The sequence below is a fragment of the Streptopelia decaocto genome (assembly GCF_964273445.1).
Source record: "Streptopelia decaocto genome assembly, chromosome: 15".
NCBI lineage: Eukaryota > Metazoa > Chordata > Aves > Columbiformes > Columbidae > Streptopelia > Streptopelia decaocto.
Genome location: NC_138670.1, coordinates 6,924,610 through 6,949,003, shown reverse-complemented (window position 1 = coordinate 6,949,003; position 24,394 = coordinate 6,924,610). Strand labels below are relative to the sequence as shown.

At 41.2% G+C, this 24,394-nt stretch overlaps 1 protein-coding gene across 1 annotated transcript in view; it reads left to right on the top strand.

Annotated features, from left to right (window-relative positions):
- The window catches only part of KREMEN1 (kringle containing transmembrane protein 1), a gene marked incomplete at its 5' end in the record, with an annotated part of 54,082 nt that overhangs the window by 16,122 nt on the left and 13,566 nt on the right, over positions 1-24,394 (top strand). The window contains 7 exons of the mRNA XM_082066468.1: positions 2,072-2,162; positions 4,700-4,752; positions 5,079-5,131; positions 6,777-6,926; positions 7,463-7,652; positions 17,490-17,652; positions 21,231-21,322. Coding sequence (XP_081922594.1) covers positions 2,072-2,162; positions 4,700-4,752; positions 5,079-5,131; positions 6,777-6,926; positions 7,463-7,652; positions 17,490-17,652; positions 21,231-21,322 — 792 coding nt within the window. The remainder of the gene's footprint in view (positions 1-2,071; positions 2,163-4,699; positions 4,753-5,078; positions 5,132-6,776; positions 6,927-7,462; positions 7,653-17,489; positions 17,653-21,230; positions 21,323-24,394) is intronic.

Below are 24,394 nucleotides of genomic sequence, written 5' to 3'. Positions count from 1 at the left end.
GACCACTGACCTAGCCACTGTGATTTGTGGTCACATTTTTACTTCCAGCATGAACTGTTAAAAAACACTTTTTCAAATAATTTATTTCATGCTGGTCAAGGACACAGGGCTCAGCCTCTGGTACCGCCAGCTTCCACGAGCTCTCCGTCACCGCGCTGTGCCCATTACACCGCTGCAGCTTTGTGGCACATCAAATTCAAGCCCTGTATTGCAGATCATGAAGAGTTTTTATTTGCTGTATGCTTCTGTTTTCCAAAAGCTACAACAACTAAAATAAAGGCGTGAGAACTATGAAAACTGGATAGGAAGAGAGACAAAAACAGGAAAATTGAAGACGAGACATTTTGCAAAATCCATTTCTGTATTTGAAGTTTCAAAGGCAAATTATGCTGTTGGGCCTACATATTGTTGCTTTTGAGTTTTCCTTCCTTGAATTAAAGTTAAGTACCATCTGGTTTTGTCTGTCCTTTTTGCTTGTTTGTTTCTGTTTTTAACCCCTCCTCTTCCCACTTTCAGGTTTCATTTTCCAGGCTCAGGCTCTGTGTAAATTTCCTTTTGGAAAGTTGTCAGAAATCTCCTTAGTCTTCTGCACTTTTTTTCAGATGAGGATGCAAACAAACACTGGGTCTTCTTATTATGGAATTGTTGTCTGTCTATCGTCCCCAGGAGACTGGCTGAAAAACATATTAAAATCAAGAAATATAACCTGAGATTATAAATTACATACAAAGATTTCACAGTAAAGGCAAATCATTCCTGGACCAAACTACTGAGGCCGGGGTACCTGCCCATAAGTTGTGCATAAGCCAAACAGAAGTAGCAGAAGTCACTGGATGAAGGACCAATGTCTGTGAAGCAGTTTGTGAATCCCACTTCTTTCCTTAAGCTTCAGTATAAACCAGATTGGAAACCAGATTATCTATCGTAGGATCATGGACGTGTCAGTTACATTGCTCTGCCACCACTGTGTGCTGGGCTGTAGGTTGGGCAGGTCTTCCTGCAGGCGTGACAAGGTGACGGAAAGAAGGGCTGGCAGAAATTCAGCCCAAATACACTACAGCTCAGATGCACCACTGCTCACATATGTCTAGATAAGCTGTGTGCTCCATGACACATGCATGTAGTGCTATCATTAGGTGCAGGAAAAGGATATAGCATTGAATCTACAGTGACCTTAGGACACCTCAGTGTCTCAGAGCCAAGGAACTGCACTTGTTTGACTCTCTTGACAGTGAACCTGGGACAAAGTTGATCACACTGGGACTTGAGTTATTCAGCAGTGGTACTCAAACAGGTGTTTTCCTTAAAGGATACAAAATTCAAGCAGCATTGTTTCTCCCTGACAGTTCACTCCACATGCTGCATCTCCTAAAATTTTACTAATCCTCTTGTGTCATGAAAAATTCATTTGCATGATATCTTTAGCTTCCGTTGCTCAGCACAGCCACACAGCATCCTGCTAGAACTGTCCTACATCAGCAGGAAAGTGACAGAACTGGTAACATGCAACTCTTTAGTAGAATAAGAAAACAAGAGGAGATTTGTTAATCAAAATTTGTTTAGCGTCTTGTTTCTTTCTATCTTTCATGTGTCCTTATTATGCAATCACAGAATTAAACTGACAGTTTTAGTGTGTCTGTACTGTCTGATGCAGTTCACCACACCCATATCAGAACAGTGACTTTTGGGGTCTTCTACCTGGAGCATTAAGCAGCAGAGGCAATTGTGAAATTTTCCTGCCAAAATAAGGGCAATTTTTAAAGCAATCAAACTGTATGGAAAAAGGATCGAAAACTTGTAAGTTGTTGGGATTGACAGTTCTACATAAATATTGTACATTCATGATGTTGACTACGTATTAACCACTAGCCATGCTCTCTTTGTGTTACAACAGCTTTCGCCACCACCTGCCCCGTCACATGTAGGAACTATGTGACCTCCTACTCTTTGCCAGTTTGTTCCACAAACACAAATAACAGTAAAAATTATCATATGTGACTATATTCAAACAGATGTGAAGAAATGTATCAATGTCTTCCTGTTTTGTTGTGGCTGTGTATCTGTTTTTCAGATATCAAACAAGTAATTATTCTTGGCTGTATATTTGGAATAGTCGGTCTTGCAGTCCTGGCACGTCTAACTTTCTTATGCAGGAAGGAGAGGTAAGACTCAATTGAACTGAAAACATGAATGAACTTGCTAAAGACATAGCAAGTTTTTTACCTTTTAAATATTTTTTTTCTCAATGACAAAGAAATCAAACATGGTATTTTCCTGATGCTTTTATGTAAAACATCAAATCTGAATAGTCTTTGTGTCCTGCTGGGAGACTGCGAAGCAAAGTTGGAATTGTATTATCAGGACAGGTAAATGTGATTGATTGAGAAGGAACAGACTCTTTGGTCAAAATAATTTATTTGTTGAGTGATAAGGCTACCTGATTAAAAGTGTTTTGTTTCAGAACAGGTGTGCTTGTGATACCAATAGGTAAATTTGATGTATCGTCTAAGGAGTGCATTGCATGATATTGGAACTTTCCACGTGTCTTTGAACTTATTCTCACTTTTAGATATGCATGAATTTGCCTAGGGAATGCTTATATGTCTCTTGTGTCAAAGAGGTGAATAGAATTTGAAGATACATCAGTTTGCTGATTGTCGTGAGGGTTGCTAGGTAGTCGCAAATGTATCAATATTTGGTGATACGTTTCTCTTAGCGAAAAAAAAAAGCCAATGTAAGGTCCAGAATTTACCAGTGAATCCCATGTTTCCTGCTTAGACTTTTTTCCTCTGTCTTTTTGTACTTGAAACCCAACCTGCTTTCCAGACCCTTCATTATCAGTGATTTCAAATAAGTGACATTTACCCAGTTTCTTCTTTTGCTCCTATAACTTAGACCATTGTAGTAGAAAACAGAAATTGATTGTTGCACAGGGATAACAGCGAACTTTTAGTATTCTCTAATTTCATCACAGGTTGCTCAAATAGAAGGATTGCTACATATTTAGTGCTAGAGGTAGGTTAGGTTATGGTTGGACTCGATGATCCTGAGAGTCGGTTCCAACCGAAATGATTCCATGATTCTATATCCTTCAGTCACTACTTTTGGTAATTTAAATATTTTGAATCTTCAGTAGTGTATGACAGGGAAAGGATATTGTTCCTTGGGGGAGGTATGTGCTGGAATTACACAGAATTAGTACTTTAAAAATTGGTGCAACATCACTATTCCACCTAATGCAATATTCTTCTCACCTTGATCTAAGCAGTGGCATTATGGTAATGACTTTTAACAGTCATCTCTAGCCTTTTTAAAACAAACCTTCTCCTTTGTTTTTGCTTCCAAAGACACAAAGGCAACCAGAAACTTGTTTTAGAAGTTCCAGTTGTATCTGAACAAGAAACAATGAAATTCCAGAAGAGTTTTTAACGAAATACAGAAGCAGCATAGCATAGGATTAAATCATCCACAGCAACAAAGACAGACTTTCCACAAACAATGGTTGTATATAGTACGCTGTCATTTGATTTCTGCTTTCAATATAATGAGTATTGAATTGTATGGGAAATGCTAACCAGCTCGCTGGGATTATATCATGGCAGGCTCAGCCTGCTGTCTGTCGTGAGCAAAGGAAAATGCTTCTGAAAGGGTCAGTCTCAAAGTTACAGGCATTATTTTCTTCTAACAGTCACATTTCTGCCGACAGAAGCAGAGTTCTGACAAAATCAAAAGAGTTAATGATTTCCGTGCACTTTTCTTCTTTCACTTGAAAGCTGGTAAAATAAAAAGATTCCTAATCTACCATGCTGGTCATTATCGAAGAAACATTTGCCTTCTCTGAGGCCATGTAAGGCTGATCTAGATAGACGTGAAAGTGGCCTTGTGGTCAGATGGACTACTGGCCAGTTGGGTTGAATTTGCGTATTGCTGGGGATTTTTAGTAGCGAAGGAGAGATAATGAAGATATTTAAATGTTGCATTCTTACATCTTGGCAAGTCTCTGAATACCCACTCAAAGTGGCATTTTGGTTTAATTTCTGTCTTAATTTTGAAAGGGTACAGTTGCAGGGTGGGAAGTGGAAGTACTCAGAAAATCAAGCCTTTCATTAACTTATAATGATTTTTCAAAAATCTTTCTTTATTCAACTGTCCAATTAGAATCCATCTTCAAAACAAAAAAATCTGTTACCTGCACTGGAAATGTTTTGCAGAACGTGCAATATTTTCCTTGAATAACTGTAATGTACATACTGTTTCTATGTTAATATATATCTGTATCACAGTGTGTTTCACTATCTTCATTAAAAAATGATTTCTGAACTACTACCTTGTACAGAATCCTTTTGCCTACATCCCAAAACTTGCTTTTGCCTACATCCCAAAAGACTTGTGAAGTCAGTTCTGTATTGTGCAACTCTTTTTGATAGTGAAAGAATTACTAACTTCTGCAGGTTATTTGGTCTGGTTTTCCAAGGTCTTTAATTCATAAACCAGCAGAAAATCATGGTGCTTTCAAAAAGCAAGGACAAAGTATGTAACAAATTTACAGGAAAACTAAACTAGTGAAACAGTACAGATTTTACATTATAATGGGAACGAGACAAATGGAAAGAAATGCCTCAGACCATGTATTACGAAGTATAAAATTATTCATTACTTATAAGCTGCTGCTGCTGTTGCTGTTGTTGTTTGTAAACAGAGACCCCAGACCACAAGCAGAAGAGTACAAAATGAGGAGTGATCTTGAATACAGTAGGTTGAAACAAGCAATTCTGTACAACAGAAAGAAAAAAGTCTTGTAAAAAAGAACTTTGAAAGAAGACTGGGGAATGATCATTGGCAACAAACTGGCTGTCCATTGCCAGTGTGCTACAGTTTAATTAAAAAAATGATGTAGACACGTGTAGCAACTGTGAGTGCACCTGATTAGTGGAGAAAGTGGGCAGCAGAATGAACGAAGGTGTTTTTGCCTGGGAGTGCTGGAAGACTGAACTGGCCTTTTAAAGATACATAAAGTTGATTTTGTGAACTTCATTATCAATACAGTGTTAAAAATTTGTAAGCTCTCTCTGTTCCAGCATCCTTCAGGAACAGAATGCCAGATAAAATGGAATTGAAATGGGGTGAATGGGTAACACAGGGAGGTCCCAGTCCTTGGGGAGGACAATATCGTCTGTGCTGTTAGACAGCATGGACAAGGAAGGGCTGCATGAACAATGACTTGTGAAGGAATGACAGCAGCACTTGATGTCAGTAGCTCAGACTGGGAAGGAAGTATATGGAATTAATTAGAATTCTGGTCCTCCTGAAAAAAAAATTTATGTTAAATTGAGTCGATTTCTATGAATCACAATCTTTGGCTTAGCCCATCATAAACAAAGCAGTAGTAAAAACAAATACCCACCACAAGCATTTCCTTCTGGTTGGTCTTGGTAACTCTCCCATCACAGTGATCTCTAGTTCCCTATTTATATACACACAAGCATGCACATGTGTGCACACAGACACAGACACAGACACAGACACACACACACACACACACGTATATTAACTGGCAACAAAATCCTGTGCACTCTTGTGCAACCAAAATTCAGGATCAGGAACTTCAGCAGAATATTTGTAACAAATAACTGAACATACTTTTATATTGTATCTGTTAGGAGGAACGAAATAGTTCCGCATTTACCATCCTAAAATAAAGCATAACACCAAACTAAGAGAACACTGCTATTGTTTTTCAGCTTAAAAATTCTCCATTCACTAAGAATTCAGCTCAAATAAGAATTTGGCACATTATTATGCTGTGATATTAAAATACACATGTAAAGCCATGCTACTATGTAATCCTTTTTCTGCTTGTAATATATATCACAAAGGTCAAAAGAAATTTAAGCACGGCCCTCACGTCCAAATCAGCCTTACAGCTTTTCATGATGGGAGGTTTCTGCACCGCTGAAGGTGAGATGTACCACACTGCATATGGATACAATAGCCAAGTACAAATTCTGTTGTGTTTCTTCCTCTTTCATAGTAGCAAACTTGCTCTCTCCCTTTTAGATGTTTGAAGGTGTCACCCCGTTACACAGCAGTGGTGTAAAGGTGCTACAAGGACAAGAATGTTTCCCCTCCTGCTGTTCCTGGCAAAGCAAGTGTAACTTTCTGTGATTTTGCTGGTGTGTTTTGGTTTGTTTTATTTCCCCTGTTGGTTGTTTTTTTAGAAAAGCAGCACTGCCATTGCTAAAACGTCTCACAGGTCACCACTTCGTAGAAGTTCAGACAATAGCTTTATAATGTACCCCCTTGAGGTTTTTTTTTTTTTCGGTCCCTTGCTGTCAGCAAGTAGATGAAAAAAAAAGCAGCTGCCTTTCTGCATTCACCATTCTCAGCAAGCAACGCTGCTTTTCCTTCCGGTTCCACGCTTTCTGTGTCTCTTTGCACGTTTGTGTTGCTCTGGGCACGCGCTCCTCTGTCCCGCGTGGGTGTCCGGCTGTGTGGGTGCGTGTGTCCGTGTCCGCCCAGGAATGTCTCGTGTCTGTGTGTGCCTGGGCGCCCGTGTGTGTCCCTGCGTGCCCGAGCGCACCTGTGTGAGCCCCGCTGCCTGTGCCCGGACCCCGCTCTGCGCGGCCTCCAGCTCCGCCCCGGCGGGACGCAGCCCGGGGCGGGGGTGCGCGCAGTCCGGCCGCAAAGCGCCTGTTCTGCGGGGCACTGGCCGCACGGCCGCGGCTCCACCGGCCAGTCGTTCCTGGGGGGCGGACGATGCATTTCCACGGCTTTAGAATGACGTCCTAAATGGCGACGTGCGGCACTGGCACCTGGCCGCCCGCGTCCCCCAGCAAGGCGCTGCTCGCTCGCAGCCATCTGGCGCGCACCCGCGGCCCCACCGCGCCCGCGCAGAGCGGGCGGGAGCCGCGCGGGACTACTGCAAAGTTCGTAGCGTTTTACTCCTGCTTAACCCCCCGCGCTTCACGGGATAAGAGACGCGCCGCACCTGCGCGCTCCCGTGTGCTGCCCCGCGACCCCCGTGGGGCTCCGGCCTGGCGGAGGGCGAGCGCGGAGCCGGGAAAGGGGCCGGCCCCGGGCAGAGCCCCAGACTAGGCCGTGGGGTGGAGGGGCGCCTGCCCGCTCTCTCCCACGGCCACAGCGGCAAACTGGGTGCGGGAGGGCCGAGGGGAGTGAGGAGAGCGGGGCACGGCTCGCTGTGGGGCGGCCGAGCGGGGCGGGGAGGGTCGCCGGGCCGCTGCCTCGCTGACGGCGGCTCCGAGGAGCCGTGTGGCGGCCCCGGAGCGAGCCCCGGCAGCCCGAACCTGTCGGTGTCAAACATAAAAGCAGAAGTTGTGCGGTCCCGCGCCGCAGCAGGTTGGGATGTCGGTCTCTATCCTTTCCTGTCACATGGCTGGTAATAGGATCCTTCATCTGCCACTCGGCACCTCGCCGGGGCGCAGTTACAGGACACATGCTGTAGGGCCTGCGCTTCCCGCACTTCGCGCTCGTCCCGGCCGCCCGTGACCGTCTCTGCCCCCGCAGCGCTGGGGCTGCCGCCTGCGAGCGCGGTGCGGACCGGCGGCCGCTGCCCATGGAACCCCCCGCCCTCGCCGCCGTCCTGGCCCTCTCGGGGCTGGCGCTGAGCTGCTGCCGCGAGCCCGTTCTCTCCGGTGAGTGACGCGCCGCGGGGAGCGGGAGGGGGGCGCGTTGGGGGCTGCTCCGCGACCCGCTGGCAGCGCTGAGCGGCGGCGGAGCTGGGCAGCGGCTCCCGGACTCCGCAGCCCCCGCGGAAGGGCTCTGCCGCCCGGCAGCAGCTCCTCGAGGTCGCGACGACGTCCCTTCCTGCTCGCCGGGCCGGCGGACGGCTCGAAGCCGCTCATGCGAACATGCGGCTTGCGCCGTTTGCAGCGTGGGGGTGTTTGAGGGTCTCCTTGAGCTTGCTGAGCTGGGAGCTCGGAAAACTATATGAAGGCAGGAGGTATGAGGAAGATGAGCAGCGCGTTTTTTTATCAAAATGGTTTGGTAGCTGGCTCGGTAGAACAGGGGCATGTGCAGGGAGTGTGGGGCTCGGGTACACTGGGGAATGAAATGAGTGATGGCAGCAGGACAGCACCGGGGTGCAGTGCTGGAGCTGGGAGGGTGCCCGTCCCACCTGGCTGAGTGTGCTGCCCTTGCTCCCTTCCCTGTCAGGCATGGACCCTCTGACCCTTCAGGTTCTTGTTCAGCCAAGGAATCTGGGAAGTCTGAAGCTTTGCTACCTGTTAGGGTGATTTTTCACTTAAAATTTCTCTGCATCCTTTTGTCCTCATCTCAGTTGATACTGATGATTTCAAGTACTACAGTTCTCCTCTCATAAAGGTTGGCCCAGCTTTGCAAGATCTGAAGTGGCTGTTCCAGGTGATCAGCGTGTCAGCCATCAGATGTGTGGTCCTCCTGTATACATTTTGCTTATTCTAATATTTGGTATTTTTTATAACATAGAATTCACTCTACTTCATTTTGCCATGAACAAATACTTGCTCATCAAGATTTCATAGATGCATTGAATTAGGTTTGGAAAATACTTACATAAACTTTATTGGGGGAAAAAAAAGCGCCTTTTACCAGAAAAAGAACTCAGAAGGTAAATTTTGTAACTTCTCAGAAGTTACCTGAAGCGAGTAAAACATGAGAGTATTTTCCGATATGCATGTGGAGGTTTTCCTAGAGGGAGACATACCTAGGCCACGTCTAACAGTCTCTTCCCAGTTGCATTAGGACATTTGGTGCACACAGTAGGTACTCCTTCCTTTGCTTAAGTTGAAGATTTTATTCTTGTAAGGTTTCTGAGCAGAACTGCAGACAGAACACTCTATGTGTTACTGTGTCAGCAGAGAGCATGACAGCAAGTGGAGGATGTGTCCCAGTGTGAAAGTTTGGTTCATAGGCTGCTGAGAGAGTTCTGTTTACGCACCTGCACTTCCATCCTCAGCCACCTTCTGACTGCAGGCACTGGCAGCCGCTAAAGGGGACAAAGATGCCTGAGCACAAGCAGCTGGGGCGGGGTGGATAGAGGAAGAATATATAATGCAAAGGAGAATGGATCTAGCAAGCACTGCCACCTGTGTGTCTTCTGCTAAAGAACCTGGCAACAGTGCAAATCTACACTTCAGCAAGGACCTGTAATTTATATAGCATGTACAAAATGTGCAGAATTGCTAATCTGCACAAACCATACCTCAGAATCCACTTCTTGACCGTTAGTCCCACAGGACCGAAACAGGATCAGCTGGGTCAGGTTGCACTTGAAGCTAGCAGAGTTCTGAAATGACAAACATAAGTATTTATTCTGTAAGGCAGTTTGTCATATGGTATGATCTAATAACTGTTCCCGTTGTATCAAATGCATGTCTTATGTTTCTTGTAAAATGCGGTCAAAATACATCACAGAATCATAGAATCATACATACCGCGTTACACTATCATTTGCTAAGATAGGGGAGAAACTTTAACTTCTGGAATTGCCTTATGAAAAATTACTCAAATTGTCAGAAATTAGAGTGAGTTAGCAATCATTTGTGCAGGTTGTACTGTGTTACTTTTCACAGAATGTTTCTGCTTTGCTGTGTGATGTCTGATGGTTTCTATTAATCTAAACACTGACATTTACAGCATTCAGGCTTCAGTCATACTGCATTTCTCAAGTGAATCAGAAATCAGAGATGGATTGCCTAACATTAAAGGACTGTCTAAATTTGATGAGTTTTGTATTACAAGGCCAGAGAGATAGAAATGCCTTTGGCAAATTTTAGTTTCAGTGAACAAATGTTATTTTATATACTCAGTGCAAATGTTCTCACTTCTAGTTTCTTTATTTTTAGTGTTAATTTAGTTTCCCCATCAGAAATGTAAATGGTTATCAGTGCCTTTCTCCTTTTTCTGTTTTCTTTCCATTTACCAATACTGGATCACCATGTCCTTGGTTTTCTTCCAAGCTGAGTCTTTCCTTTGAGCTGCTATCTCAGCCTGCTCTCACAAACCTTGTATCTCTTGTCACCTTTTCCTGCCTATCTCTTGCTGATTCAGGGAGGCACTTCTACTTGATACACTTTAAGCAATCATCATAGAAATATGAAAAAACCCCAAACAAACCAGAACATTTCTAACCAGACAAAAAATGCAATACTTAGATACTTCAGCATATCATGCTTGTACATGCACGGAGCGTAACTCAAAATCCAGAGTTATGTGAATGGATTTAGGCAGGATGGAGCCAAAGAAGTGGGAGGGAGGCAGGGATTACACGCTGCCAGCTGCAAAATTTGCATTCTTTGTCATATCACACCATAATGGTTGTGCAATTGACCACTCCCTCCATCCACACAGCAGCCATGGCCCATCCTGATAGAATTTCCGAAGGGATTCAGTCTGCCACGCTTGACAATGGAACAACAGTTTTAAAACTTCACAGGGAAAGAAAACAAATGGGTGTATTAAGGAACAGAAATTCTTACGGGGCCACATCATGCATTCTTACTTTCAGTGATAACGAATCACAAGACAAGCGTGTTTGCATCTTGTGGCTGAGGACTAGCCAGCAGCTGCAAAGCCGTGGCTAATATAGCATGTTTGTTTTGCATGAATAAAAAGAAAGAGAGGTACAAAACACATACTTGTAAGTATTAGAAATAATGGTAACTGCCTCTCATGCTTATATCCTAATTTGCCTGCTTCCAACGTGGACCAGAAAAGCTCTGGCCAGTCAGATACCATTTGTATATACATATATATATATGTGTATATATATATATATTTATATATATATATATATATATTTTTTTTTTTAATAAAAAAGGAGAAGTGCGGAAAAAGTGGTGAGATTGAAGGTTAGTAATCAAAGTTTTACAAGAATAGCAAGTTCACGTATATAACAACTCACATACTGCTGGGGAGCACAACTATGGAACTCTACATGTCTGTACATTCCCAGGAATGTACATTCTTACAAGTAGCACTTGAAGCTAGTTTACAGAACAGATTGGTGTTTAAGTCAAGCTTTGATCGAATGTCATGTGAGTACTCACTGTGACTAGTCTCTGGTTTGGACCAGTGCTAAATAAGACTCTTGTTCTGACCAGCAAAAATAATTGTATTTGAGGACTTTGAAAAATTACTTGTGTATGTCTGTGTGTGTGTCTCTGTGTGAGAAACGTTACTTTTAAACTACAGGCAGAGTACCCCACACTGCAAAGGAGAAATGATCAGCTAATTGAGTGTCCTCATAGGAGCACATCAGAATTTAACTAGCTGATTTACCAAATGGGGGTTATTGTCTAGCAATTCTGAAAATTGCCGTTTTAAAGAAAGATTGTTCTTTCCTGAGGTATTTTCTTTATTTTCTATCAACTGTGGTGTTGTGGTTTTTTTTTACTGCTACTATATAGGTACCCAAGCCTGATAGTTTTGATAAGGACTTTTGATATATTAGTATTAATTGGAATAGTTAAGTATTGACATGTGAGATTGCTACACTGATTTTTCTCTTGGGTAGGTCTAAACCAGCCTTATACTTCCCAAAAGTATTTATTTTGCATCATAACAATGCGGACTGAGATTTTTTTCCCCTGACCAATCATAGGACGGTATGCAAATGAAGCTTTGATTCAATCGATAAAACTGCATCTTCAAAGAAAACCATCGCACTGCTAAAAATATTTTTAATAATGACCACAGAAGCCATATTTGTCTCTTTGATCTCCTGAAGCTTCTTCTGGTTTTAATCAGTGATCCCACATGAAGAACTGTGGCAACCTATGATAATAGAATCCCTATTCGCATCCATAGGGAAACAAAACTGTTCTCATCTGAAGAAGGTAGTTGGGTGTTGTGCCCCTTCACCCGTGGGCCCCTGCCTCTCTTACTGCTGGGGTATCTTGGCGTAACTTAAGTGGTTTCTGTCCTTTCCTCTGTGCGTTACTCTCTCATTGAAGTGTTTCTGCTGTCTAATTATACCCTTTCAATCAAATTAGAGACTGCAGCATCTGGTTAGTGCCTGTAACTGTTGCCATCTGCACCTAGATACAGTGCTTTCATTTAAGGAGGAGTGCTTAAATTGCAGGCTGTGGCAAGAACTAGGAGAGCAGTTTAGGTAGACTGGAAATGACTTAAAACTCTGCTTAGAACACTATGTGAGCACATGCATCAAGCCACTGACACCTGGTCATTATCAGACCTGGCACCTTTGGTTCCATATCCTTATATTCTGCTTAAGCATTTTTCTGACTCTCCTGAAAGACTCTAAGAAAAACAAGTTAGAACTGAGCAGGCACTTATAGCATGTAAATTCAAGGAACCTTTATTTCTTGCTCCAGCTTTACAGGACATTTAATATTCTGGCTATCACACCATTGTAATGAAACACAATATTTAAATAGCTACCATGTTCATTTACCTTTCATTAATCTGCAGATATTTGAAAGAAAACTTGTTTCTTGTTTGGCAGTTTTCAGTGAAATAGTAACAAGTTTGTCATTCTGGATTTTCAGTCTCAAAAGCTACGTACATGCCCCAAACTTAGAAAAGCACTCTAAGAAGTTATTTAAACCACCCTGAAACCTCCATCTCTTCAGTTTGCAATTTGTAATGTCATTAAATGTATGTCTTTGTAAAACAGGGACTGTGAAGAATGCTCAGGACATTGAAAAGATTTCCCACTTGTCAGCCAGAAGAGTGTTTGACAAGGAGCCTGCTGGTTTTGTCTTGTTGGTTTTGGGGTTTTGGTGGTTGTTGTTTTGTTTTCATCTTATTGGTACAGAAAGGGCAGCAGATGAAATTCAAATGTTTATATTTTTTCTGTCCATAGTAATGTGGCACAAAATGAGTTTCTCAGGTAATGGCCTCTGGCCATTGAGGACTTAAGAGATTAAACCCAATATTTGGAAGTCCATCTTAGAAAATCATTGGAAGCCAGTGCAGACTCTGAAATGTCAGTGTTTTATCGTCAGTGCTTCACTCAGTCAAAAAGTCAGTCTGTTATATTCTGCACTACCTTAATTTTTCAAATGATCCTAAAGTGGCGCCCATGTGGAGTGCAGGCAGCCATACAGTCCCAAAGTAAAAAAGGCATAAATGATCATTGTAAGGTCCCTACATCGAAGAAGAAACCGAGACAGATGGAAAAAATTTCTACTACAGCTGCTGTTTGATCTTCCAAATGTTGATCTGGCTCTAATAAAACTAATTGTGAACCTGTATCACACACTGAGCATTCACTCGTAGTGGACAACCATCCCCAGGCTTATTTTCTGTTTTTTCTTTCTAGCAGTTGCCACTCAATCCATACTGACCTAGGCTCAGGATTCATTTAAAAATATGAGTTATTTTTCTGTCAGCCATGGCACCTGATGTGTTGAAAACAAACCAGCCATGACAACACGCTGCTGTCCGTGTTTTCTCACTGAGGCTGATAAACGTTATCCTTAACAGGACTTGTTGGAACCCTCGAGCTTTTCATGGCTAGAAGGACTGCAGTGGCTCTATTAATTCTGTTTGCAGATATCCCCACGCAGCAGTAGAAGCAGCAGGGTCATTAGGCAGTTAATAGAGTGAAATCATCACAGACATTGATTTCAGTCACGGATTTGACACAAGCCTCCACTTCAGACTATGTCTGAGACCCAGCTGACTGGGATCTTAGAAACATGAGGAGGTCGGTGACTTCAAGATTTGAATGATCACAGCTTTCTCCATGTACTGTCTAAAACTGTAGTGATTTAATATAGGCTTGTGGTTGGTGGGATAGTTTAAACTGAGCCTTGGGTGCATGAACAGAAACCAGGTGAAATCTGTCAAGCTCGAGGACGCTGTCAGCTCTGGCCTCCACAAAGCGCCTGTTCTCCCCGTGCTGTCTGCTGTTTGCAGAGGACTTGGGTACAGTGCAAGTTCTGTCACAGTATACCACAGTCTTACAAAGCTTTAAGGAATAAGGCTTGATTAAATTCATAGAACTGGTATTAATTTCCTTGAGTCACAGTTCTGATGTTAGATTCCAAGCAAAGGGCTTCATAACCTAAAGTAACATGTCCACCAATATAAGGCAGTTGGGTCCACTGGGAGGCAGAGAAATAAAGGAGAGGTGGCTGGTTTTAGTTGTTTTATCCTCCCCCTCCCCAACCCCTTTTACATAATCATAATCTACTGAAGGGAAATAAGGTGATTTGAGGAATCCCAAGAGTTTTACCAAGAGCATTCAGTCCAGTAGTTTCTGACTGTTTTATTTAAATGACCTCTTCTGGATTAGTTTTGTGCAGACAAATCTGGGTGACCTTCTTTAAGCTCATCTTTTCACAGAGTTATTGCACCAGTGATGTAAGAGGAAAAGAAGGATAGAGGTTCTAACCTCCTCCAGAATCTCTTAGGACTTTTGTCTCTGAAGAACAGCCTATAGATTTGAAACGGAGAGGACAATGGTCCGTCTGCAGATGAAGCATCTGCTTTGCACCTTCAGTACACTGGGAACAGTAATTTCATAGTGAGATCACTAGGGTAGTGTCTTGGCTGTCGTGCAGCAAAATATGGTGAAATCACTATGTATGATGAATAGAAGAATTGATCCAAGATATTGAATAAGCTGAGATGTCTGTACCTGTGTTACTAGGAATTTTATAGAAAACAGTACAAAATTTATCTCAGCAGGTTTCAAAGCTGATTGTTCAAGATAAAATACTTGATTTTTTAAACGCCAATATTTACTTGAAAATATTGCATGCCAATGCTATGGCAAAATTATTAGTAATCATTAACAAAACAAAAATTTCATAGCAAATCCTTACACAAAAAGTGTGTGTTTCATTGGGTAACAGCTGCTACATTGCAGAACTTAAAAGTTTTAATTTCAGTTTTTCTGCGATAATCAATGATTTAATGTGGTATCTCACTGCCTCCTCCTTTCACATCTCGGCACTAACAAAGCCAGGGGAGCTTCACTAAACCCTGCTGGTGCATCTTTTCTGAATCTCTTGGTAATGCTAAAGGACACAGGAGGCACTCTTACAGCTCCCTGTTGTCTTGGGAGCAAAGAACTGCAGCTAGGGGAATGAAGAGAGCTCTGAGGCTTGTGCAATGAAGTTTGAAAAAAAAAAAAAAATATATATATATATATATATATATATATATATATAAAAGCTGGCATGAAAATGAAAGGCAGTTGTTACTGCAAGTTAAAGCATGGGCCAGTCTTAGCAGATATTCAAATGGGCTGATGTTAATTTCAGTTTAGTCTGTGTGCCAGGTTACATTCAGGTATTGTAGCATTCCTTGCATTTCTAAGTAGATGTTAGTACATATTGCTTCTCATTTAGAATGGAGAAGGAAAAAGGTAATAGCACTAAGCTGAAGTAGGCACCTTTTCTGGATGTATTTATCCCTTTTCACAACTGCAGCTTTATACTGTATGTTGTTTTGTGTATCCAGTTTGATTATGCTTTCCTCTCTCTTCTGCCAAATTCACCAGCTTATATTTTTCAGCTATGACATAGAAAAACTGTTACATTACCTGCAAAGCAAGAGAGGTGTTGAAGAAAGTTGCAAAACTGTGGTGACTTCAAAGTGTTGTTTTTTCACGTGCTTATGCAAAGATCTGTGGTGGCCTGAGTACTGGAGACCCAGATTTGCATTTGAAAGTAAATGTCTGTAGTTCACCTGCATGGCTGAGGCAGCCAGGTAAATTACAGTAAGGAGGAGTAGTGACTTGAAGTGTGTTTTTGTAAAATTAGATAGCTTTCTGTCCGTGAATGATAGCAGTATACATTAATGGCTGTGCAGACACCTATGTGCCTTCAGCAACACAATTCCATTTAATAGAAATCCCAACTTGCCTAGGCATGAAAACGTGCAGCGAAGGCACAGAAACATCAGCTTTCATGTGCTGTGTAATAAAACTGTGAAATAATCGTTATAATTGCACCATTCTGCTGTTTGTGGGCCCAGACTAAACTAATTTCAAAGGCACGGTTTTAATAATACATCTCCCCTTCTCCCACAGGATTTCTAAATAAATAAAAGAAGGAGTACAGTTAATATCAGGTTCAAGCAGGTCTCTGTAGCCTGTTTTCTGAAGAACGTTTAGTGCGGGACACCTGAGATGAGCACACTCCCCTTCAGAGCGCTCTCCCTGTCCCCCGGGGCAGCAGAACGTCTCTGCAGCTGTTCCTGGTTTCTGCTATCAGATCAAACAGAAGGTTGCACAGCCTGCAGTTAGAAAGAACTATTTGTGACTTTCCCCAGTAATGCTACTCAGTACAAATAAATGCTTATGTATAATGAGCAGTTTTAACAGTCATGAACTGTTGTATTTTAATACTATTTTAAAAGCAATGCATGGATGATAAATCATACCAGCTATTAATGATAAACAGGATGGCCTTATTTATTGTACACTAATTACGGTGCGTGTTTCTGGAAGATGATCACAGAGTCACAGACCGGTTGAGGTTGGCAGGGACCTCTGGAGCTCATCATCTTATTCAGTGCCTCTCTCAGGCACCATCACCTCAAGCAGGCTGCCCAGGACCATGCCCAAATGGCTCTTGAATATCTCCAGGGATGGATTACACCCTCTCTGGGCAAACTGTTCTGTGCTCTGTCACCCTCGCAGTCCATAGTTTAATTAAAAATGTTTTGCATTTTTAGTAAAGGTAAATTTTTTTCATGCATATGAATATTTGATCAGAAGATGTCATCAATAAGACACGGCAAAGCCAGGCAGCATGAGATTTGTAGTTCAGTTGGGAAGGGGATAGTGTACTTAATGACTAGAGAAATCATTCTCTGCTTTGATTTCTGACTTGCTGAACATTAGGAAGCTAGGAAAACAGACATAAATGGGAGAAAATGTGAGGCACAGGAATGCTGACCTGTAAGTTTTAATCTAAAAGCATAAAGGCTTTTGTAGCAAATCACAGTATCATGATTATAGTGTACCGAAGGAGGTCCCTTTCTAAGGTAATTCAGGCCAAAGAAAAAAATGCCTAAGAATTTTTCAAAATCAGCATGTAAATGTTTGCAAGATCCATGCCTACAAAGTCTTTCACTTTATAAAGTTCAGATATTCACAATTTTAGTTAAACTGGCATAAGATTGTGGGTATTATGCTGACAAGTGGCAGGCTGATAACATCATCTAAATTTATTCTTTGAAAATTAACAAGTTACAGATTTATCCTAATGAGTAAAACATGGGGAAAACAGTAAAAATGTAGTATACTTATCCAGAAAATGCATGTTAGTTGTATTAAACACTCTTCAGACCTGTCTTATACATTGCTTAGTAAAGTAATGAAATCATAATCTCTTCAATAGCTGTTTGAGAGAAAATTTAGATCCCAGACAGCATCTTTAGTTGCCTAAACAATGCAGGAAACATGTTAGTGAAAGGAAACATGGTCTTTTGGGGAAGGGTTCGAGGCTGAGGGAAGAACAACCAGAAACCAAACCTACATTAATTCTTTCTCTTTGTCCATTTCTTCCCAGAATGTTATACAGCAAACGGGGCTGACTATCGTGGCACTCAGAACCAGACCTCCCAATATGCGGGGAAACCTTGTCTGTTTTGGAATGAGACCTTTGAGCATCCTTACAATACTTTGAAATACCCCAATGGGGAGGGAGGGCTTGGAGAACATAACTACTGCAGGTAAGAAACATCTCATTGCTACTAATGTTGCCAGTATACTCAGTGTTACTTTAAACAGTTGACACAAAATTAAGAAACTTCCTGTTACACAGTGAAGAATGTCAGAACCATGGATATCTAACAGGTTTTGGTTTACCCTGGATCTACAAGAACCATTAGTAGAATAACTTTTTTCAACCCAGCTCTAACTCAAAGTCCATATCATATATCCAATCTATAATTTGGCATGATGAAGAAAGACTAGAGATTACTTAAATGAAAAGGTGGAGATAATTAAAAAAATGATCTAAGTCAGAAGTATGGAAGCACTAATGGATGTCTGTAGAAGTCTCTGGAACATGGTTTTTACCCTTCCCCAAAAGCCTGGTTCTGTTATACACGCTGTTTCCAAGTCTTGTGCTTATGAAAGTCATGTAGTCACTAAGAACTCTCAGTGAGCATAAGCTGTTTATTATTTGAATTCAGAAGCTCAGCTGTCAGTGGTTACAACACCAGCTCAAACCAGGGCAGATCCACTCTCATTTCCTTGCCTTCTAGAGAAGTTCTCTGTAACTAGGGATAGAACTCTGAATGAAACTTCAATAAGAACTTCAGAATTTAGAAGCCAAGTAAGACCCTAACTTCAGAGATGTTTAGGCTCTGCAGGCTATTTTCAGCCTGCAACATTTAACTTTGCTGTGCCTCAGGAAGTGACCTGCACTTCTGCCTTTGCAGGACTGACTAGCTAGGTTTTTATGCCCATCTATACCCGCTATGGAAATAGGTGGGGAATAATGTGGTAGACACATTCCTTAAACAGTGATAATCATCAGCTCATCTAGGATGCATAGAAAGTTAAGTGGTATCTCCTGCTTACTGGGTAATGGGAATGGAAATGTTTAAACCAAGAGATTAAGACTTGAGTTACCTGGGGCGTAGCAAGAAAAGCTCTAGTGTTTCCTTCATGAGAAGGTTCAAACACACCCCAGATGCCTTTACTTAGCAGGTTATAGCTTTCTAGGGTGGAGCCTGTACACTTGCCACCTTCATGTTGAAATGGTTTCACTGTAAGCAATATAAATCAGGATAAATGAGGCAAAATTAATATGGAGGAGTTCAGCACAATTGCTGTGTCACAAACATAGGGTCCTACTTCTCCATATTTAATTTTGAATTTTTTTGAATGAACTTTTCTATATTTAATTGGAAATAGACATTCCAGAAAATCTGACAGAGCCAGAGCCAGCCAGTTCATGGAGCGTAAGAAGGCACAGAAAAGAGGTCTTGTGACATGCGGCAGACAGGTGACCACATTGATGACAGGACTCAGTGGCACTTCCAGTCTATTTGATGACTCAGGAGGGTATTTCTACTGAAGAACACTGGTGAAGGACAGGGAAGAAAAGGACTTACTCGGGACCTTTGGCAGTGGCTATGGCAGCGCTTCAAAAATAACACTGTTCAGTGTGTTGCACCAGCGGATTGTTTTCAGTCATAGAAGGGGAAAGCGTTATTGCCAAGCTCTGAACTGACCATCTTTTGGATCAATTCAGCATCTTACAGAAGCAAATAAAAATACACCACCTACAAGACAAACTCTGTAGAAGCTGGGAAATCTCTTTAGAAAATGGCCTGGAAAGCAGATGAGCCCATTGAGCTGCCTGGTATCAGATCCAGATTGGCACGTGAGCTCTGGGAGGACTGTCTCCCTATCGAAGGCATTTCACACCAGCTTCGCAGCCTGCCCATGTCCAACACCACCAAATGCGTAACAATTCTCATGGCATGGAAAGAGCTGTGTCTCTCAGTATGCTTACTAACACAGCTTTTTAACCTTCATCTGCTAGGTGTTAGATTATCCTCTCTGAGATGGAGTTTGAGTGGAAGGTTCACCATTTCCTTCCTTATGCTATATCACTTGGCCCAGGAATATTCTCACAGCTGTATGGAATGATGATCCTAACTACCAGATGCTTTTTAACTTCACATTCTGTTGGAAAAAAGGCTTGGAAAGTCACAGTTTTAAGAGTGTCAGAGCATATCTTTAGCATGCAAAACTTGTTGAGACCTTTTGAGTGAAGATTTCGCCGTTTTAGCTCTTTCTCTGCCATTCATTTGCATGGTGACAATGGACAAGTTGATCTTTCCTTCTCTGAGGCAACACATAACTCACAAGGCTTTCTTAAGGCATCGTACATTGCTTTGAGGCTCAATTTTAGGGACAACATTTGAACAATCTAATTTTACACTTAAATCATTAATCAGAAGCACATTATCTCTCCATGGGTGGTCATTACTTGGATTACTTTGTTTACTGCAAGACACCCTGTTAAGATGGAAATGCCTCATAATGTTCCACTAAACCTCATTTCAGCCATAACAAAACTGTGCGGACTGAAGTTTTTGGAGATTTTGAAAGACGCTCAGTTGTTTTCTAACTTACACGCTTTTGAGGTTCAAGGCAAAGTTCTCTGCAATTTCCTTGCATTTTGTGTGGAGTGCCATTACCTTGATGCAATTACAGACATCTGATTTCTATCACACAGGTGTATTCCATGCAGGTGTGTAATTTCCAGTACAAGCTTTCCTTGATTTTAGTCTTTTACTTTCTTTAGCCACTGGAAGCTCTGCCATTACACCTAAATTCCTAGAACACTAGTCTTAGGCTTTCCTCCTTCGCTATTTTTACTAGTCTGTTTGAAAGCGTAGCCAGCAGCGTTTTAGTCAGCTAAATTGAATTCAACTCACCAATTGTCTTCAACATTCTGTTATTTGACCAAAAAAACATCGCCAGCGGTTCTGAAATGGCATCTCCCACAAAGAGTTGTTAACGTGCCCAAATGACAACATGCAGCTGAACTGACACTTCGGTGTAGGGGGGGTCTCGTTAATAGAATTCATGCCAAAGTACATGATAAAAAGATGGCAGTTGGCTCTAGTTACAAGAAAAGATTGTATTTCAACCCGATTGGCCAAAATAACAATTTATTCTCTTAAATTGATATTTTCGTTGTGAATAGTTTTTTAAAGTGTGTGTAGAAAAATCTTTAAATAACCCAATGACTAATTAGGAATGATATAGGAATGTAAATGATGCTGCAACAGCAAAGAATAACTATGAACACATAAGGAATTATCTCATCCATCGATATATCAGTTCAGTGGAACAGATTTACTTAGCTTTGCTGAAGGAGAAGAAAAGACCGCAGTCTTTCCCAGAAGACTTTCTGGGATGAGGAGTCTGGACTATTTTGTACCAAGCCAAAAATGAAAGAACCCATACACAGGATGTGGGGCTGAAAATGTTCCTTTCAATGCTGTCCAGATAGCTCCGCACCTTTAGACTTAAAGAAAAAAGAAGTTAAGTTTCAGACATTACTAGCATTTTATGCTTGGTGTGTACTGTAATAACCAAAGTTAGCTGAACTCCCTGACCACTTTTGCATTTTTCTTGGTATGTAAGTCCAACAGGTTAAATATTCAATAGGTATTAGAGCAAAAATAATGGTGACACTGAAGCTTACTAGGATTTATTTTTATGTGGGTTTTGACAATATTTGATGCCTTTTCACTCACTGTCTCTAATTTTTCTCTTTTAGGAACCCTGATGGAGATGTCAGCCCATGGTGCTACATTGCAGAGCATGAGGATGGAGTATATTGGAAATACTGTGAGATTCCATCCTGCCGAAGTAAGAGCACCATGCAGGTTTTTTTAGGCCTGCATCTCTTTCTAAGGGATAGCTTACATGTAAACTGTTAAGCAAAAGAGTAGTTGTCCTTATGTAGACATACTTCCCATTGGAAGAAATATATTTCTTACTTGAGATTAGGAAAACAAAATCAAACAGAAATGAATCTAAAGTGACTTTTTACTTTGCCCACGGTTTTCTTTTTTCACAAATGTGAGATTGTGATTCACATTTTACGAATACAGAAGCGGGACCTTAAGTTGTTTGACTTTCACCTAGATGTAAATACAGATTAAAGAGTCTAATTTAAATAACACAAAATCATTCAACACTCTGATACTCATTGTTCAGAGGACGTCTTACTCTGATTTTTCTAACATACCAGGTCCTATTTAGGAAACATGACCCTCCTAATTAAGAAATTTATCTTGGTCTAAAATGAAAGAATTTGCATTTTCTTTAAAGACCACAGATGTTAACAAATTCTCTGGATAGGGCACCAGTAAAAAAGCTGAAAGGCAAATTCTCTCCACTCCATTTGTTCTACACAAAGGACCCTTTTAAAAACAGCCTCACTCATTTTCTCTGTGGTGGGGAGCAGAGGATTTAAACTTGGACACTTACTTGCACAGATAATCCAGACTTATATTTACAAAATGTCCTTTTGACCAGTAGCAGCTGCTTCAAGCATTGCACTGAAACTGGATACTAGAAAAAGGAATTGCAGCAATTTAGAACAAACTGTACATAGCAAGCCCATCCAAGCCTTAATACAAACCTCATGGCTTATGAAGCTGTGTAAGTAAAAAAACTTGTATTTTTTTACCAGATTTTCTGTTTTCAGTAAGCATGATGCTAAATCGTAGGACCATCAAAGCCAACTTGTAAAGTGCATTCTACAAAAACCACATCTTGTGATGGAGCAAGAAAGCAATTTTGTAAAAATATCCTATTTGAAATTTTTAGAGAAGTAGAAAAGTTGTGTTATATAAGCTTGTTTTGCATAATTATATTCACTACTAGAAAAGGCAAGTATCTGGAGCATAATTTACCTGTAAACTATACCCACATAATACCTCTACAATGCAAACAGCATGAGGTGTCTTGATTGCCTGGACAGATTTGCATGCAATGATTCACTCTAGCAATAATGAAGAATCTACAGTCAAGAATTTTTTGTGCTGAGTATGATTTCACATGATTATATCATGTGTCTCATTCACTAGTATTTATACATAACACTAAATGTTTCATTCAGAAATGTGCTCTGGCATTCTGCATGTGTAAACACGCTATACAGAGTTCAGCAGTGTTAGAGGAGGATGGATGGGCATAATCACAGCAGACAGTGGTAGTTACGGGAATGGACGTAAAATAAAAGGCAAGAAGCAGCACTGAGTCCTAAGAACATGTGCGTCTCACATGGAGAATTCAGAACTGGATGCTTTAATGGTTTGTTTGCAATGTTGCAGCTATTCCTGACTTTTTTGGTCTCTTTGTTAGTTAGGTTAGGTTAAAATTCAAAGGAAATAACAAATTATGCTCCCAAAAGGTAAACGATAGACTTGCTGTCCCACTTAATTGCATTTTCATGTTTATGTCCTGCATGAGTCTCCTATTATAAACAGATTGCATTACTGGAATAGTGTTTCCTGGGTGGAAAGCCAGGGAGGTTATTCAGAGCGGCATTGATCACCCTGTAAGGTTGACCTGTGTACATTTTAACTCCAGAACACAGAGGGGAGCTTGCACTATTTGCACAATGGGTACTACCAGTGCAAAAAGCTAGGAGGCTCTTGAAAGACAGCTGGATGAGCATAGCTGGAACAGGGTTTTGAGCTCAAAAAGATGAATTCCCTGATTTAATACATGTGCCTTAGCATATATTATGCAGAAACTCTGATGTTTGCCAGGACCTCATTATGTCAGATGCTGCTTAAATGAAAAATAGCATGTTTGCACAAAAGAGTTGACCTTTTAAGCACAAGTGAACAAATAGATACAAATGGGTGAAGACAGTGTAAGAGTAAACCATCACTAATCTGTGTGAACAGTAATTGCAGAACATTGACTATCTCTTTTGCCAAACTTCTTTTATAGGCTAAACATTAAGAGCAAATTAAGGCAAAAGATGATGTTGGAAATTTTAAAATCCCAATTTGGTTTGATATAGTATGAACGAGGAGCATTTTATTCTAACATACTGAAATATTGTTGAAAAAGCAGTAATTTGTGATTGCTGTGGATCTGATATAAAAGCAGTGTTTGCCAATTAGATCTTCTCCAACTCAGATTACAAATGATCTCCTCTCTACTAATATGCTTAATACTATAATATGTACTCTGATTACTCTTTAGTAGCAACTCAGTGGTGTCTTGGGTTCAGGACCAGCCCACCAGTAGCCATACGAAGAACCGATGTATCAAAAATCACAGGAGTCATTTTTGTTGTTTATTGCTCCAGTTCAGAAGAGTGTTTAATCATATATTTGATGTGGGACTACTAAAGTGCTTTTAGCTGAGCATATATCCTTGGGCTCATGTAGTTTATTGATTTGATATCAAGGTAATTTGAAGAGCTGGGCACTGGCTTGGAATGTACTGTTCACTGTTGGACTAGATTGATGCTGCTTCTGTTTACTCGCAGTCACACGACACTAATTTTGTTTGCTAGAAGTGAGAAAGTTGAAATATTACTGGGACACCAAAGAGACTAATTAGCTTTAGGATGTACTCAAATGGTATGCTTTAGTTACAAAACGTAAGAATTTTTCTAATTACTCAGTCTGGTTTCTTAGCATGGAACATGTTGAGGTACTGATCCCCTGGAGACAAGGCTGAAGGGTCTCACCAGCTCACTTAAAAACAACAACAACAAACCACAACCCCCCCATATAATATGTGTTTTTAGGAAATCCCAGGTCTCCTAGGACAATGAGCTAGGATGGTTCACTAGGAAGCTTTTCTTAGGGCTGTGAAATCACTCACTGTGCAAAAACCTGAGAAACTGAGCTCTGTGAGAGAGATCTGCCCAGCTGCGCTCAGCTGGGCTGGGGCTGCAAATGGGGATTT